The following is a 17643-nucleotide window of genomic DNA, read 5'->3' as shown; positions in this document are numbered from 1 at the left end:
AGCAACCAGATCGCTTTGCCCCAAGACCCCAAGGGATACACGAGCTTAAGGAATTGGGTGGGGTGTGAAGGAAGAAAATGACAGACACCACCTGGACTTGAAACTTTATTTCCTGCCAGGGAGCCCCTTATGAAGGAGCAGGGGTGGGGCAGGCTGCACAGGTTCATTACAGCAACCAGAAGTCGACCCAGTCGATCCATGGTGGCACCAGCTGCTCTGATGGGTTACTCACACTTTGGAATAAGGGGTTCTATCACTAGCATAAGGGCTCCCCAGGCTGGAAACAAGTGGGGTTCACCTAACCTGCTTTACAGGGGATCCACTCTGCATGTAATGCCATTTACCTTGCTAGCCAGGGCCCAGACAAGGGGCCATGGGTGCGCACTATGCTAGCACGGCTCTAGCAGACATGGATGAGCCTAGCCAGCCCTTCAGGCCAGCAGAGAAGGTCCCAAGTCTCTTGGCTCACAGTACTTCTCAACGCCACACTCCACGTCGGGACATGACCACCAGCCAGAAAGCAGCTTCAAAATCCAGCTCTGGCCAGTGTTTGGCCTAGTGGGGTCCATGTCTTCACTGTGTCCTGGGCATGGCAGAAGCAGTGCAGTGGCAGTGGCAGGAGGCACTCTAAGGGAAGGCCTTCCCAGGACAGCGAAGGGGATGCCACAGGGTGAGGACAAGGAGGCCCTTAGTGGCCTCATCTTACTCTACCTCGGCACTTCCATCCCAAGCCCCAACCCTACTTCCAACCCAGGAAACTAGCTGCCTGAGGGTGGGGATAAAGACTGGGACCAGGGAGAGGTGGTGGGGGGCCTCCTTGGGGGCCTGGTGGGCTTGGATCATCTGAAAGCCATCACCGCAGGTTGAAGACGAGACTGACAGTCAGGATGATGCCCAGGAGAAGGACAAAGGGCAGCCAGGTCTTCACGAAGGCTCCAACACTGATAGGGGAGAGCACAGGGGCACGATCAGGTGAGCAGGCAGATGGTCCAGAACCCTGTCCTTCCGACCCAAGAGGGTTCAAGGTCCTAGGAGGCTCCTGGAATTTATTCCTCAGTTTGGTTTGCCAAGGGACAGGGCCTCGCCTGATGCCTACTCTGGAGGCCATGGAGGAAGCAAATGGACCGAGTCTCACTGGCACTCAGTCACCATGACCAGGGGCTCCCATCTGAGGGTGAGACCCACAGAAGACTGGAAATGGATGGACAGAGGCAGAGGGCTAGGAGTCAGGGTCTCAACTCATGCCCGACTGTCTTAATCCTGTGCCCAGTTATGTGCTTTTGGGGGGAGTTTCTTAAGCCTTCTAGGGGCAAAGAAGCTCCCTGAGAATTTCTCTTCCAGAAGCTCTTAAAGATAAGCACAATTTAAGAACAAAGTTGGTAAGGGGGTGGGGAGGGAAGGTTCAGTTCAAGTGTGAGATGGTCCTAAATCTGGGCTCTACTGTGGGATATAGAAACTCACCCACCCTGAGTTCTCTCTCTGAATGTCTTAAGTCTCACAGGTCATGAGGGTGTGGCTTCAAAGACCAACCTGGATTAGGAGCTCAACTATCCAGAAGCTTGCCTCTGACAAAAGACATGGGTGGGGCGTGGGGCTGGGGGAAGGGGAACACTATCCAAGAGATTTTTTTTTCTTTTTTCTCTTTTTGGCTTTTTTAAGACAGGGTCTCTGTGTAGCCCTGGCTGTCCTGGAATTAGCTCTGTAGACCAGACTGGCCTCGAACTCACAGATCCGCCTGCCTCTGCCTCAGGACTGCCCGGCTTATCTAAATTCACCTTATTTTGTGTTGACCTGAACATCTGTAGGCTCTTAGCTCCCCCTAGAAGCCAGAACCACTGCAGTCCTTTTCCCAGGGACAGGGACAACCCGGAAGCAGCTACCCAGAGCCTTGCAGTGAGCAACTGGCAGGTCAACCGGGACCCACGTGGAGTAGGACTTTGCTACAGCCACCTGGCTCTCCACAAAGAGCCTGGTTGCTCTAGATTAGAACCTCACAGTCTCTGTTCAACTGTCCCCGGTGATTGAGGGACTCCAGTGACAGTCTTTCCAGGATCCTCGGAGAGTGGCATGGGGGCGGGGCTTGAAGGTGGGAAGATGGCTCACCGCTCACCTGACATACTTCCCGTAAATCAGGCAGAAGAAGCAGAGTGTCACCATGTTCCAGTTGGTGCTATTGTTGTACCGCATCAGGTTCAGGGCCAGTGCCACGTGTGAGTGGCAGTTGTCACAGCAGAGATTGTGCTGGAGACACAAGAGCATCTGGGTCAGACTGGGCTGGGGGAAGGGGAAGGGGAGCATCTCTGCCCCCAGGTCCCACCTACCATGCGGTGCTTGTACTCTTCAGATGCATCGTGCACAGCCGTGTCCCATGCGTTGGGCCCACTGGCATACACCTGTGCGGGGTCCAATTTCCAGAACCTGAAGGGAAAAGGGAATGTTCTGGGCACTGGCTCAGCCCCTCTGTGGTCTTCCAACTTTATGAACAATTTCTGTGCGGGGTGCCCATGGCTATGGGGTCAACCAGGTCCCCATCTAGTATGGCGTGGCTATTTCCTCCCAATTGAAACCCTTTCTTCAAGGAGGGGAGCTCTTTGAGACTTGGGAAATAAGGAATTCAAGTCTGTTTGCGTCTCCCCAGGAAGTGAGACCCCCAGTGCCACGATGGCTCCTGGGGACTCAGCCTGGTCCAGAGCACCATGTGGTCGGAATGTTTGGCTCCTTTTTTTTTTTTTTGACAGAGTTTCACTGTGAGGTCCTGGCTGTCCTGGAACTCACTCACAGATCAGGCTGGCCTTGAACTCAGAGATCTGCTTGCCTCTGCAGGCATGTGCCACTGCCACCACCATGGGCTGTTCCCTATTATGTTGAAATCCTGACCCCTGAGGAACTCCCTTCCAGTTGACCCAAGAGACCCCTCCACCCCTTTCATCATGCTGGGAACCAGAAGGCCCTGTGGCCCCCATGTACCAGCACCCTGTTCTTGGCCTTCCTACTCTCCAAAGCTGAGACATTTTTGTTGTTGATGAGCCACCCACTCAATGGCAGTTTGTCATGGCAACTGAATGGATGCAGACAGAGGGAACACCTGAGTCTAGGCTGATGGCAGAGGGGTCAGGGCATCGGGGGCTGTGGGAACAGCTTGAACGAGGGAAACATGCATAAACTGCACAGCGTGTCCCAGGAATAAGTGACTGAGAAACTGGAGGATTCAGGGGAAAACAAGGAGTAGGGAACCAACTGGCAGCTGAGGGGGAGATGAGGTGTTGCACTGAGGGGGACCCAGCAGCAGCATTCTCCTCCACTCAGATTTCTAGAACCAATGGCCTCAGGCAGAAGTGTGTGTGGGGGGTACAGTGACGGGACCACCAGCAGGTGTGGCAGGGAGAACCCTGTGGTCTGGACTGTGGTGCTCAGGGGCTCGACATAAAACTGCCTTTGGAAATACCAAAAACCAGACAACAAACACTCTGAAAAACAGCCCAAAGAACCCCCAGACCACATCTCCACCTGCCTGAGGAAGCCAGAGATGGGAGCTCTGCTCCAAGTCAGCTTGTCCAGCAGCTTCCTGTGTAGTCTTGGGCCACAGAATACCTGCTGTTCTTCTGAGGCATTGTCACCAGGCCCAGAGTCACAGGAACCACCCAGCGCTGAAGGCGAGGCTGTAGCGAAACCTGCTTTGTTCTCAAAGGATCTGAGCGGCTACTATGCCCTCCAAGCAGAGCTACAGTGGAGCCCCAAGCAGCATCCTAGTCCTGAAATGGTCTGCTTGTTCCCCAGTGTGGAAAGACTCCAGGCTACACAGGAAGACAGACTAGCTGTGAGAGCTAGCTCTGAGGCTTCCTAGCTGTGTGACCTTGCCTGAGTCCCACCCATTCGGTGCTCCTGTGCCATGGATTGAAAACACAACCTCCCAGAACTGAGGCCAGACCTGGATGGTCTACAAGATGAGGCCCAGACAGGGACGGACACAGTAGGCATCGGGTACGGGGCACTGTGTACTCAAGGGCTCTAACTATCCTCAGGGTGCTGGTTCCTGCTGCGTCTCTGGGGGTAGGGGGTCACGCTGGCCAGTTGCTCTGAGCCTGAGGAACCTGGCCCTAGGGCTAGACACAAGGCTATTCACTTACTTGGCAGGCTTTCCAAAGGCCATGTTGTCTTCCTGTTGAGAGACAAGAGCAGAAGTCAGTGCAGAAACTACATCCAGTCTTTGATACCCTGTGCCAGTGGCTGAAGTGCAGTGACTTAGAAGGGACAGCAGAGTTGGGACACGGCATGGCATCTGTAGTGCCAGAGCTGCTGCTCTATGGAAAGAAGGCAGTGCAGGGGCTTCTTCTGATGTCCTCAGCACAGTCTCTGACCGCTCATCATGGGCCGCAGCTCTCTTCACGCTGTAACATCAGCCCTCTGACCGGTCAACGCAACACTCATAGCTCACATGGGACTGGAGCGGGACATCTTCAGAGCAGGACAGAGGCTGCCGGACCCACAGACTTTTCTTATGAGGGAGACTGGGGAGTCCTAGACTCCCTATGTAGACAAACACCCCAGAAATATAATTTTATACATTGAGACAGGGTATCTCAATGTAGCCCTGGCTGTCCTGGAACTTTCTAAGGAGACCAGGCTGTCCTTGACCTCACTATCTCTGCCTCCTGAGTATTGGAATTAAATACACGTGCTACTATGCCTGGCTTTGTTTTGTTTTTTGAAGCAGGGCCCAATACTAACCTGGAACTCAATATGTAGCCCAGGCTGGCTTTAAACTCTGGGCAATCCTCCTACCTTAGTTTCCCAGTGCTGGGATTAGAAAGGCATGATTCACTAGGTCTAGCTAGTAAAAGTATTAAGTTCACAGCAACAGGCCTTGCCCTGTTAGGATGGCTGTAATAAACATTAATACAAACAGACTATGCTATCACACCCCTTCATTCCAGCTTCAGCTACCTAAAAACAGCAAATGCGTCATGCTCATCTGGAAATAGCCCACTGGACTAGCGCTGGTCCATCCTCAGGAAGCAGATCTGAGAACACAGCTGGTTCAGTCTAAAAGTCCCACCCTAGGGTGTCAGCCTCCCGCCCCCCAACCATGGCTCCCACCTTCTGAAGGTCCAGAGATGTGGTTCCTGGATGGGCTCACTCCACTCTTGCCTCTAACCCCTACCCATGTCTTGGTACCCAGGGATGGGGGCAGAGGGCTGAGCCAGTTACTTAAGATTCCTCTGGCCACACTGCCCTCCTGGCCTGTCCTGGAGGCAAGAGAAGGAAAGGGGTCAAATACTGGTGAAGGGCAGAAGGCTAGGGCCAGGGTTGAGAGTTTTCTGCGACTTCCTGGGTCCAGGCCAGCCCTCTCTGTGAGCCTGTAGACTTTCCAGGGCAGGGTAAATGGGAACTCACCGAAACAAAATAGGGGCCGGCAAAGTCCCGAATGACTCCTGTGGATGTGCAGATGCCCATGTGGCCGATAATGGGGAAAAACCACCTGTAAGCAAGCAGGGCAGGGAAAGGACAGAGCGGGTTAGGCAGTTGGGAAGCACGTGAGACTGCTTCATGGCGAGTCACATCGCGAGGAAGGTACAGAGGATGGAGAAAGCACCAAAGAAAGGCGACTGTGACTCGGAGCACACTGGGATATCCTGCACCCCTGCCATCCCTGATAAAGGACACTAACACCAACACCAAGCATGGGAGAGCCAGCTCGTGGACTCTCTGCTGGGGAGATAAAACACCTCTCTCGCGGGAAACTGGCAGGCCCTGTAGGCTATGCCTCAGCAGCCTGAGGATGTAGAGGAAGAAACAAGGCCTTGTGCACAAACACTGACAAAAACATACATAGTACTCTGACTGCTTGCTTAGCTTAAACAAGGCCCTGGGCTTGAACCCCAGAACTGTAAAAAACAAACACCCTTAATGAACTGTGCTCATAAAAATGTGTTCTTTTTATTGGAGCTGGAAAGATGGCTCAGAGGTTAAGAGCACTGGCTGCTCTTTCTAGAGGACTTGGTTCAATTCCCAGCACCCACATGGCATCTCATAACCACCTGACCTTTGTGGGCACCAGACACAGATGTGCTACACAGACATGTATGCAAGCAAAACACCATACACATAAAATAAAAAAATTAAAATTTATCTTTTGTTGTATGTAAATTATCTCAGTAACAACAACAACAACAACAAAAAGGTAACAAAACCCAACTGAACTGGACATGGCTAGAATATGCCTGGAATTCTAGCACTTGGGAGGCAGAGGCAGGCAGATCTCTGTGTGTTCATGCCTTATCTCAAAAACTAATGGGAATGGAGAAATAGCTTAGCCATTAAGAGCACTGCTGTTCTTGCAGAAGACCAGGGTTCAGTTCCCAGCACCCATACAATAGCTCACAACTCCATAACTCCAGTTCCATAGGATGTGACACCCTCTTCTGACCTCCATGACCAACAAGCAAGCATGTAGTGCACACACACGCATACAGCAAAACATCCATCCATACAAAATAAAGCTTTTGAAAAATAAATGAAACCACACACACACACACACACGGAAATGCATGTTTGACTGGAAAGTAAGTAAAACTAGCATAGCCTTGCAATAGTTGCAGGTAACAATGAAAACACATTTCTGTTTACTTCTGTCTACATACAATATCGATTCTCAAGAGCACATGCCTGAAAGAAAGCCTGACCCAAGCATATAAAATACAGCACTGTTTAATGTTCCAGAAGACAAAACAAATCTAAGGTTATTGCACCGGCATTGGCAAGATGTGGCTCAGCTGTGAGGGTACCCACCACCAAGCCTGATGACCCGAGTTTGACTCCGGGGGCTCACATGGTAGAAGGAGAAATGACTCCATAAAGCTGTCCTCTGACCCCCACACGTGTACAGTGACACACTCACTCCTGTATACACACACACACACACTAAAAATAAAGTAAAAAATTTTCAAATGTTATTTTAAATTACGTGTATGTGCATGTACTGCATGCAGACACGAATGGGTAACCACGAGTATTGGATCCTACTGAGCTGGACTTGCAGTGGTTGTCAGCCACCTGACACAGGGGCTGGGAAGTACGCTTGGGTTCTCTGTAACACTACATGGTCTTAACTGCTGAACCGTCCCCTCCAGCCCATAAATTGAAAAAGAAAGGGAGGAAGGGAGGGGAGGGAGAAAGGTAGACAGGGAGAAAGAGAAGAAACCTTAAAAAACTTTATTGAACTGTATGCCAAGATTTGTGCACCTTACAATATGTGAATAATACTTCAATGAAGAAGGGAGGAGTCGTTTAGGGCTGGTAAGATGGCTCAGTGGGTAAGATGCTGGATGCACAATGGAAGAGCAAGTGCACAGCTGAGAAGGCAGGAGGGAGGCCAGTGCAGAAGCTACTGCTGAAGTCCCAGTCCTAGGTGACAGTCTTGGCTAGATAACCATAGTGATGGGTTCAAACTGTTAAAGGAAGAGGGCTTTCTTTTCTCCAAGATTAACTTTTAATTGTGTGTGTGTGTGTGTGTGTGTGTGTGTATCTGTGTGTGGTGGTATGGGACGTGGGTGCAGGTGCCCTTGGAAGCCAGAAGATGACATCTGATCCCCTGGAGCTGCAGTTATCAGCAGTTGTGGGTCACAAAATGGGGTAATGGAAACTGAATCCAGGTCCTACAAGAGCAGTACTGGCTTTTAAGCACTGAGCCAGCTCTCCAGCTCTTCCCTAGATGTTAAGAGTTTTAAGATCCAGGGACTGCAGAGATGGCTCAGCAGGTCAGAGAGCACAGGCTGCTCTTCCAGAGAACCCAGGTTCAATTCCCATAGCAACTCACAACTGTCTGTAACTCTGATTCCAAGGGATTTGACACATTTACACCAATGCGCATAAAATAAATTTAAATATATTATTTTTAAAAAAAATATTTAAGGGCTGGAGAGATGGCTCAGAGGTTAAGAGCATTACCTGCTCTTCCAAAGGTCCTGAGTTCAATTCCCAGCAACCACATGGTGGCTCACAACCATCTGTAATGAGGTCTGGTGCCCTCTTCTGGCCAGCAGGCATACATACAGACAGAATATTGTATACATAATAAATAAATAAATATTTAAAAAAATATTTAAGATCTTTTTAAAATATTTAACCCCTGAATCACACTTCATACACAAGCAGCCCCACCATCCTGCTGTATCTTCCTCACCATATCCAAGCACAAGAAATGATCTTTCTTGTTACTCATCAACTGCCTGTTTCTCCTCCTCAAATACTTACGCTCCACAAGAGCAAAGATGTTGTCTAATCTACTGTTGCAGGTTCTAAGGTGTGCCTGGCATGGCACATAGCTCCAAACCCCCGCTAAGTATTTGTCAGCAGAATGCTGACCAAATGATTTGCATTAAGAGCAGAGGGGTGCAGCTGGAGAGGAGGAATAATTTCAATGTTCTACAGCACAGTGAGGTAACTATACCTTACAACTAATTGTAGATTTCAAAAGAGTTAGCAGAGAGTATTCTGAATCTTCCCAACACAGAGAAACGGTAGCTGAAGCAATGGATACACCATGTACCCTGATCTGACCATCATGCTCTCTGTGTGTACGGTGTATGTGTGTGTATGGTATATATGTGTGTATGGTGTATGCACATGTGCTCTAGTGGATGTGTGGAGGTCAGAGGACATTGGGTGTTGCTTTGTCTTCTGCCCCACAACAGGATCTTACTGCTGTGTACGCCAGGCTAGCAGCCTGTGCACATTTGGGGATTCCCCGTCTCTGCCATCTCACCATAGGTGTCCTGAGACTACAGGTGCCTAGTCCCTATGGCAGTTTTTGCATGGGTTCTCGGGATCTTATGTTTGTGAGGCAAATATTTTGCCCACCCATTTAAAAAGTACATATTAGAGCTGGGCGGTGGGGCACACCTTTAATCCCAGCACTAGGGAGGCAGAGGCAGGTGGACGTCTGTGAGCTCAAGGCCAGCCTGGTCTACAGAGTGAGTTGTGAGTTCTAGTGCAGGCTGGAGCAGGCTCTTCCTTCCCATCTTCCTGCAGAGTAACAAGTGCTTTGTGAGGGCCCACTGCTTCCTTTCCACCTATGTAAAACGCTGCGCACACGTGGAGCGCAGTGTTGCACTGAGGCAGTCAGTAAACCTTGCTACCTGACTGAAAGAGTGAGCTGCTGACAATCGCAGTGAACACAGGCCGGAAGCCAAGAACTGTGGGCAACGGCTCCCCTGGCTCAGAACCCAACCCCAAACTCTTTGAGACCAGATTCCTTTCAACTGGCAGGGGACCTGGCTCTGAGCTAATGGCTGATGGAACTGGAAATGAAGGTGGGAGAGACAAGGCTAAAGCCCTGTGCCCACCAAAGCCCCAGGGAAAGAACTCTCGACGACAAAGCTTGTCAGGCACGCTCCAGAGCTCAGTTAGTGCTGTCTCCTCTGGACCTAGGACAAGCATGGTCCTTGGTAAAGGGTTAGTGAACGAAGGAGTTGCTCGTCCTGGAGTTTCTGACTTTATCCCCTCATCTACATATAGCGCAACAGCATCTGCTTCCACAGCTGACGTAAGGACCGATGACGACAATGAACAGCAAATGTTCAGCTGTTTGGTTATTAGCAGCAGCTATTGTTAGCAGCTCAGAAGTGGGGGACAGGTCTCGGGCTCATGGTCTTCCTCGGATCTACCTTTCACAGGCATGAGAGTCCCCATGCCACATCTATCCCTACATTCAGCAAACTCACATAGCCATGTCATTACCAAACCAACTGTATCTGTCTCTTCTGCTGAAGGGTGATTCCTCCAATGGGAGCACAGAGTCTGAAGAGAACCAAGATGTACGGGGCTTCTAGCCCGGACCGCGGAGAACTGCGTGTCTCCACCTCAAGCCGCTACCACTTCTCTGCAGAGGACCATGCCACAAAGAGTTCTAAAAATGAGGAGCAGATCTGATGGCTCAGTGTGTAAAGGCACCTGTGCCGAGTCTAATGACCTGTTGGATTCCTAGGACTCACGCGGCAGAAGAAAAGAACTAAGTCCTGTAAGCTGTCCTCTGACCTCCATAGGTACTCATACACATACAGAAATATATAAAAAATATATATAATATTAATCGCACTATAGTATATAATATATAATAGTATATATTATGTATTAATCGTGCTGCAATGTGTGTGTGTGTGTGTGTGTGTATCTATTTCAAAACAGAGTTTCTCTGTGTAGCCTTGGCTGTCCTGGAACTCAATCTGTAGACCAGGCTGGCCTCAAACTCAGAGATCCACCTGCCTCTGTCTCCTGGCAGAAATAACCAGCTTTTTAAAATGAAGAGATGAGGAAAAGGCCAACATGGCTAGCATGACAAGTTCTCACACAGTCCGTTCTCTCCTGGCTCTACTCCGTATCTGGGGCTCTCTCCATTGGTCTCTTGTTATTCTCCACCCTCCCATCGACTCAGGAGCAAGCAGCACCTGCTTTCCTTGCCAGGCTGTGGCTATATACCTAACAGACCCAGGCCTTGCTATCTACAGCTACAGAAGCATAAGTCAATCAGCCAATGTGTTAGAGGGACATTTAATGAATTAACAAGCACATATTGTAAGTTGTTTTGTTGTTGTTATTGTTCTGGTTTTTCTTTTTTTAGCTTTGGTTTTTTGATCCAGGGTCTCCCTCTGGAGCCCTAGGTTGGCCTGGGCCTTGCTCTGTAGCCTAGGATGGCTTTGATACTCTCAGGGACCCTCCTACCTTAATCTCTTGGAGTGCTCTCAGATCAGAAATGTGAACTACAGTGCCTAGACTCAGACTTCGATATTTTTCTTTTATGGTTTATTTACTTTTACTTATTTAAAGGTTTTGCCCTGCTTGCATGTATATGTTGTGCACCACCTGTTTGCCTGGTGCCCATCAGATCCCCGGGAACTGGTGATACAGACAGCTGAGTATCATCAGAAGGCGCTGGGAATTGAACCCTGGTTTACAAGGGCAACAAATGCTCTTAACCACTGAGTCACTGATTTAGCCCCACTCCCATCCCGTTTTTGCCTGTCTCCTGAGTGCTGGGATCACAGGTGTGCTGGGATCACAGGTGTGCATCACTATGCCCAGTCCCCACCCTAGTTGAGACAGTCTCTCTCACTGGCTTGATGAGACTAGCTGGCCAGCAAGCCTCAGAGAGCCTCTCATCCCTACTCCCTCAGCTCTAGGATTGCAAGCAATGCACTGCTGCATTTAGTTTTTCACAGGGGACAGGAATCCAACGCCAGGCTCTTCACACAGCAAGCCCTTTACCGACTGAGCCATCTTCCCAGACCCAAATCATTTAACATAACACAAAAGTTAGAGTCATTAGCTGGATAGGGTGTTATATACCTGTAGTCCCAGAACCCAGAAGCCTGAGGCAGGGGGATCAGGAGTTCAAAATCAATATGAGGTACATAATAAATACCAGGCCAGCCTGGGCTACATATAAAAATCTTGTCTTAAAACCAATCAAATAAATGCAAAAACAAAAGATTAAAGCTATTTTAGGATCAGCAACATTTGAGGCTAAAGATAATTTCTTCTCCACACACTTTAGCTGGTTTTGTTTGTTTCAGACTGGGTCTCACTCTGCAGGCCTGGCTGGGGTGGAATGCCCACCATCAGGCTGACCTCTGACACCTGCCTGCCTCTGCCTCTGGGTGCTGGGATTAAAGGTGTGGATCACCATGCCTGGTGGCTGATTTTAAGAGGCAAAAACACGCATGCCCGCAGGTGAGGGGTGCTGTGGTATGCTGAAAGACAAACAAAACGGAGAATAGCCGGGCAAAGGTGGCGCACGCCTTTAATCCCAGCACTCGGGAGGCAGAGACAGGCGGATCTCTGTGAGTTAGAGGCCAGCCAGGTCTACAGCGCGAGTTCTAGGACAGGCTCTAAAGCTACAGAGAAAACCTGTCTTGGAAAAACAAAAAACGGTGGAATGAATGAAAATACTTCTTCAGACAATAGTTAAAGTACTTTTCTGTACACCTGCAGCTTACGAGCCTGCTAGTTACCTGCCCTTCCCGCTGATCTACCCCTGTCCTCCTCCCCAGTTAGACTAGGGGTAACCATGATCAAAAGCATGCATGCGCGGTAACGCACTGTACAGGTGGCAGGGTTCTAGGGACCGGGTGCCGGTTGGCCCAGGGTAAGGGTTGCCCCAAGTCTGAGAAAAAAGCTAGAACGGCACACCGGAGGACGCTCGGGCCCTCCCCGTCTTCGCAGTGACACCGGAAGACACTCACGTGAGGACCGGGATGGGCGTCCATACCACGCAGTAGGGGAAACGGCTCCGCTCCACGTCCATGGCGACGCCACCGGACCCGTGGTACTGCTTCATGTCCGTCTCGGCCGCCGTCGGTGCTTCTACTTCCGCCATCCGAGGAGGGGGCGGCGGCGGCTGCGACAGGAGCGGAGAACTCCCTTCCGCTTCCGCCATGCTGCGCGCGGCCCGCTCGGACAGGCCCAGCTCGGAAAGGCCTGGCTGCGGCGCCGCTCGCCCCTGTTTCGTCACTTCCGGGAGGTTAGGGGTCCGCCTGGTTGGCCTTCCCTCCGGGAATTGAAGTCTTGTCCTTTTGTGCCCGGCCAGCCTAGCCTCTTCCCGCGGTTGTAGCTGAGCGTCTACGTGGTCCTCAGGCAGCTCTCCGTCTAGCACTAGGGAGACCCACAGCCAATCGTGGTTCGGTTCGCTGGCACGTGATGCAGGCAGTATTTATTGAGCACTTCCTAAGTGACAAGCACTTGACATCCATAAACAATTTAGACATACACACTTAGTTGTCTTCCTCAGTTATAAGTAAGAAACTGAGGCTTGATGAGGTGAGGGGCCGCGATCCAAATCTTTAGATTTCCTTTGTCCTTTTTATTCTGTGGGATGAGTTACAGAGAGTGTAAAGGAAGGTCAGACTAAAATCTTAGTGTGTGTATGTGTGTGAGAGAGAGAGACACTGCGCAGTGAGCAAGGGAGCAAGACGATAGTAATATTTGCCTCGGGTCTGGGGAGTGCACGAAGGATGGAGAGATTCAAAGACAGGACTACAGAGCTGGTTCAGCCAAGGATACACAGAGAAATCCTATTATAAAACAAAAAACAAAACAAAGAAAAAACCTCACTAGAAGCATAGCTGAAAATAAGTCTAATCTACTCAAAATCCTTTGAGCACACTTGTATTTCTTTCATGAATGACCCTTTGCAGTGTGAAACCTGTGCAGTGACCCCGTGCAATGAGAACCCTGTGTGGATTGAACCCCATGCAGTGAGAACCCTGTGCAGTAAGAACCCTGTGCTGTGTGAACGAACCCTGTGCAGTGAAACCCCTGTGTGGTGTGAACCCTGTGAATGTGAACCCTGTGCAGTGAGAACCCTGTGCGGTGTGAACCCTGTACAGTGAGAACCCTGTGTGGTGTGATCCCTGTGAATGTGAACCCTGTGCAGTGAGAACCCTGTGCAGTAAGAACCCTGTGCTGTGTGAACGAACCCTGTGCAGTGAGAACCCTGTGTGGTGAGAACCCTATGTGGTGTGAACCCTGTGAATGTGAACCCTGTGCAGTGAGAACCCTATGCGGTGTGAACCCTGTGCGGTGTGAACCCTGTGGGGTGACAACCCTGTGCTGGGGCTGGAGAGATGACTCAATGTTAAGAGCACTGACTGCTCATCGGAGATCCTGTGTTCAATTCCCAGCACCCACATGGTGGTTCACAATCATCTGTAATGATATCTGGTGCCCTCTTCTGTCCTGCAGGCATACAGACAGACAGAACACTGTACACATAATAAATAAAAATCTTAGAAGAAGAAGAAGAAGAAGAAGAAGAAGAAGAAGAAGAAGAAGAAGAAGAAGAAGAAGAAGAAGCCGCCTTTGCTGTATGAACCCTGTGCAGTGTGAACTCCGTGCAGTGAGAACCCTGGAGGAAAGCACCCCTCCAGCATGGTTTAGAATAGATGAGCTGTCACACTAGTTCCTGACTCAGTCACAATAGTTGTCTAACTTCTTCTGGGCCCCAGGTTTACAAGGCAAGTGTGTGTCTTTGCAATTCCTTATGCGCTGCCTTTTAGCCATTGATTGTACGGCTGGATGAGTAAACAACCAAAGCGAGTCTTGGGGTTCTGCCATGAAGTTGGCAGTACCCCAACTTTAATGCCACATGTAATCTGACAAGCTTCAGTGGCTACCCATTGTACTGTCCTGGAACTAGCTCTGTAGACCAGACTGGCCTAGAACTCAGAGATCCGCCTGCCTCTGCCTCCTGAGGGCTGGGATTAAAGGCGTGGGCCACCACTGCCCTACTGTATCTACCATGTTTTAATTAACAAGACTCTGTGCCTTCCAGGTCGTGTCTTATCTCTCACTTCTTCACTTGATCACTTCCTGCCATTATCTCTTCATACTGAGGACCATGGCACACACCCCAGCCCTGCCCTCTACCCACTTTAACTAATTTCCATAATCTCCACTTAGATGCGATGTCGTCTTCTCAGCCAGCCAAATTTTGGCTTCCAGTCTGAATTAGAAAGTCCCTGTCACTCTCCTCTGGAACACCCTTTTTCCACAGCACATTTACAGCCATGAATTGTTCGCCTCCTCCCCTGGGGAGGAATGGTTGTCTTCGTTTCTGCAAACCCATGCCTCGTATAGTGCTTAGTGGTTTTTAACCAATATTCACCAAACCGGATCGGTGACCAAAACTTTAGGCTTGGCATAATATTTTGGTAACAGACTGTCTGAGCAAAGGGACATAGCTTATCGTCTGCTGCTTCCTTATGCTCTGAGCCCTTTTAAGAAGGGTTCCTGGAGGCTGCTGGGCACAGCGATTTAGTACTATACTTTTTAGTACTATGCTTAGCTTTCCTCTTATAGCCTACATTGTCCTCCCTTTGCCCCGGGTAGCTACAGAAGACAGAACGCAAAGGTCATGTGGCTGGACAGCGAAGCCAGCTCTCTGACTCCTGTGGCGGCGGGGGGGGGGGGGGGGGCTTATCTTCCAGGTTTGGCTTCCACTCTGAGCAATCACAGAGCCCCTTGTCTCACAGGCATCACCTGGTTCTCACCCAGAGCACTCTACTCCCTGGCCTGTGTCCTTGCCTCGCCTGCCTGTTTCCCTTTCCCCCCCAGCCAGATGGATAATCTCCATCAAAGACTATCACTGCCTTCCAGGCTCAGAGGATCACAGCAGGGCCTGGAAGAGGCTCCTCTTACACAGAGTTTGTTTGAGGATTGATGGGGTTCAGAGCCACCCCTCCCCCAACACATACACTACCCAAAATAGGAATGACCATCTGGATCCATTTATGGGGCTGCCTGGGGGGGCGGGGGGGAGGGGAGAATGGCAGAGTGGGAACTGTCAAACCGGTAAGCTTTTGGTGGTAAGATGCTGCCCCTTGGAAAGTGAGCTTAGGGTGCTCCCTGTTTTGGCAAGAGTCAGGACACCTCCTCAACCGAGTCCACGTAGGATTCCCCAGAGCTCACAAACCTTCTCTCTCAGGGCACCTCACTCATTCTGGCATCCAAGGCTCTCCCTGGGCTGGTCCCAAATTTCCTCCTCAGACTCCTCTGTGTCCTTGGGATTTTTTGACGCTGGCCTCACTGTACCTCATAGTCTCTGCTTGCCCTGTTCCTCAGTCAGGAATGCCCTTTTCCTCCTCTTCCGCACCACATTCAAGGTTTAAGGCTAACGCTTCTAAGCTTCCAGAGCAAGAGGGCTGTTTCTACCTATTGAATATTCATGTGTGCTTGCATTAGCATTAGCTGTTTACACGTCTGTCTCCCCCTGGAGACTGTAAAACTCCTTGAGAAAGGGACTGACGGGATCTAATGGTCCCTATAGTCAGCCGGCAGAGAGGGGCTGCTCAGGGAATGCCCTCGGAGCTGTTCGTTGACCATATATGGTCTCCTTTCTGGGGAAGATGCATCGCAATTAGTAGACCTGCAAAGGTGGAGGAGCACCCTGCCAGGACTGCCGCTTGGAGGAGCCCCTCGGCTGGATGCAGGGTGTGGCACACCAGGGGGCAGCATCTTGAGCTTTTGGATTTTGCAGTCTTTCTGCTCAACTCCCCATTATACTCTGCCTGCTAAAGACGGCATAGGTTTCTCTTCCGTCCCCTCTCTCCCTCTTCCTCTCTCGCCTGCCTTTTTCATCTTGCCATCCCCATTAGGATTGTGACACTTTCCGAAATTGAGAGGAGAATGAAACCGTCCTGACTTTTTAGGTATTGTAGGAGCCAGCCATGATAAGCTAAATATGAACAGATCACCCAAAGGAAGTTCTTTACTTCCCACCATTATCACCTGCCAGGGTAGGACTCAGCCATTGATCAATTTAATAGAGGCCTGAGTCTCAGTCGTTTACCCTGAAGCAATACCTGGCTGCAGGAAGGACCACAAACTGAGATTACCTGAGCATCACCCAAGAACAGACCATCCAAAGAAGATGTCTAATGTTCCAACCATTGTAGATAGGATCACCTGCCAGCACACTCACCAGGACACCCCTAGACAAATCCCAGCCATTTAGGGATCCTGAATCTCAGAAACCCCTAACCCCACCTTTACTACTATAAAGCCCAATTCTAACTGAGCTCGGGGCTCTCCATTTATTCCAATACAATGGACATGCGGGAAAATCAAGTTTGCAAACTTACTTAAAATAAAGGCTCTTTGCTTTTACATACGGGACTCGGTCTCCTTTTTGGCTTTGGGGGACTTTGCGGATTTGGGCATAACAGGTATCACAGTACAGCTTCCTACTTCCTCCCTTTTATGGGTGAATTTACACAAGCCAGGTCACAAACTGTACAACTAGAGCCAGAATCTAAGTCTCCTAGTTTGGGACAGACAGTAAAGCAAAGCTAAACATGGGGACTGGGGATGTGGCCAGCATGTTTAAGGTCTGAAGTCTAGCTGTCAGGAGCTTTTGGAAGTAGCTGATATGGGGCTGGAGAGATGGCTTAGTGGTTAAGAGCACTGGCTGTTGTTCCAGAGGACCCAGGTTCAATTCCCAGCACCCACATGGTAGCTCACAACTGTCTGTAACTCCAGATCTGGCACCCACAGACAGACATAGATACATGCAGGCAAAACACCAGTGCACATAAAAAAAATGAGAGCTGGGCGGTGGTGGCACACGCCTTTAATCCCAGCACTCGGGAGGCAGAGGCAGGCGGATCTCTGTGAGTTCGAGACCAGCCTGGTCTACAAAAGCTAGTTCCAGGACAGGCTCTAAAAAAGCTGCAGAGAAACCCTGTCTCGAAAAACAACAACAACAACAAAAAGAATAAATCTAAGTAAACGTCTTCATTTAATAAATAAAGTCCAGAACAGTGAAATGGCTGATTTAAAAAGAAAAGAAAAGCAAGTAGCTGATATAGGAGATCAATTTCAGCTGGATGTATATAGTTCATTTGGTATACTGCTTTCGTAGCATATACAAGGCCATGGCTTCAATCTTTGCCACGCCATAAAACTGAGCATAACCTTTAATTGCAGCACTCTGGAGGCAGAAGCAGGCAGATCTACCGCCTGGTCTACATAGCAAGTTCCAGATACCTAGGACTACACAGAGCAGTGGCACCTGTGATCCTTTCATTAGTAACTCCTGTTGTGGTGACCCCCCAACCATAAAATTATTTTTCAATTATTTTATTTCAGGTG

General features: G+C 49.9%; 1 protein-coding gene across 1 annotated transcript; it reads right to left on the bottom strand.

Moving 5' to 3' along the window:
* Window positions 1-92: 92 nt before the first annotated feature.
* Window positions 93-12525, bottom strand: Tmem222 (transmembrane protein 222). The gene is made up of 6 exons (XM_038335173.2): window positions 12240-12525; window positions 5395-5479; window positions 4128-4159; window positions 2322-2418; window positions 2111-2241; window positions 93-941 (listed from the first exon to the last, which is right to left on the bottom strand). Exons 1-6 carry the CDS (start codon window positions 12431-12433, stop codon window positions 854-856), a joined length of 627 nt encoding a protein of 208 aa, XP_038191101.1. The 5' UTR covers window positions 12434-12525; the 3' UTR covers window positions 93-853.
* Window positions 12526-17643: the final 5118 nt, after the last annotated feature.

This window comes from Arvicola amphibius, chromosome 6, assembly GCF_903992535.2.
Source record: "Arvicola amphibius chromosome 6, mArvAmp1.2, whole genome shotgun sequence".
NCBI classification, from domain to species: Eukaryota; Metazoa; Chordata; class Mammalia; order Rodentia; family Cricetidae; genus Arvicola; species Arvicola amphibius.
Note: the sequence above shows the minus strand (reverse complement) of the source record. Positions and strands in the feature narration are given on the sequence as shown.

Bases quoted from the DNA above. Each gene is read 5' to 3' on its own strand.
- Tmem222 (XM_038335173.2), bottom strand. From the start codon at position 12,433: ATGGCGGAAGCGGAAGGGAGTTCTCCGCTCCTGTCGCAGCCGCCGCCG. The intron at 5,480-12,239 runs GTGAGTGTCTTC...GCTTGCTTACAG, and splicing joins ACGCCCATCCCGGTCCTCAC to GTGGTTTTTCCCCATTATCG. The intron at 2,242-2,321 runs GTAGGTGGGACC...TTGTGTCTCCAG, and splicing joins AAGAGTACAAGCACCGCATG to CACAATCTCTGCTGTGACAA.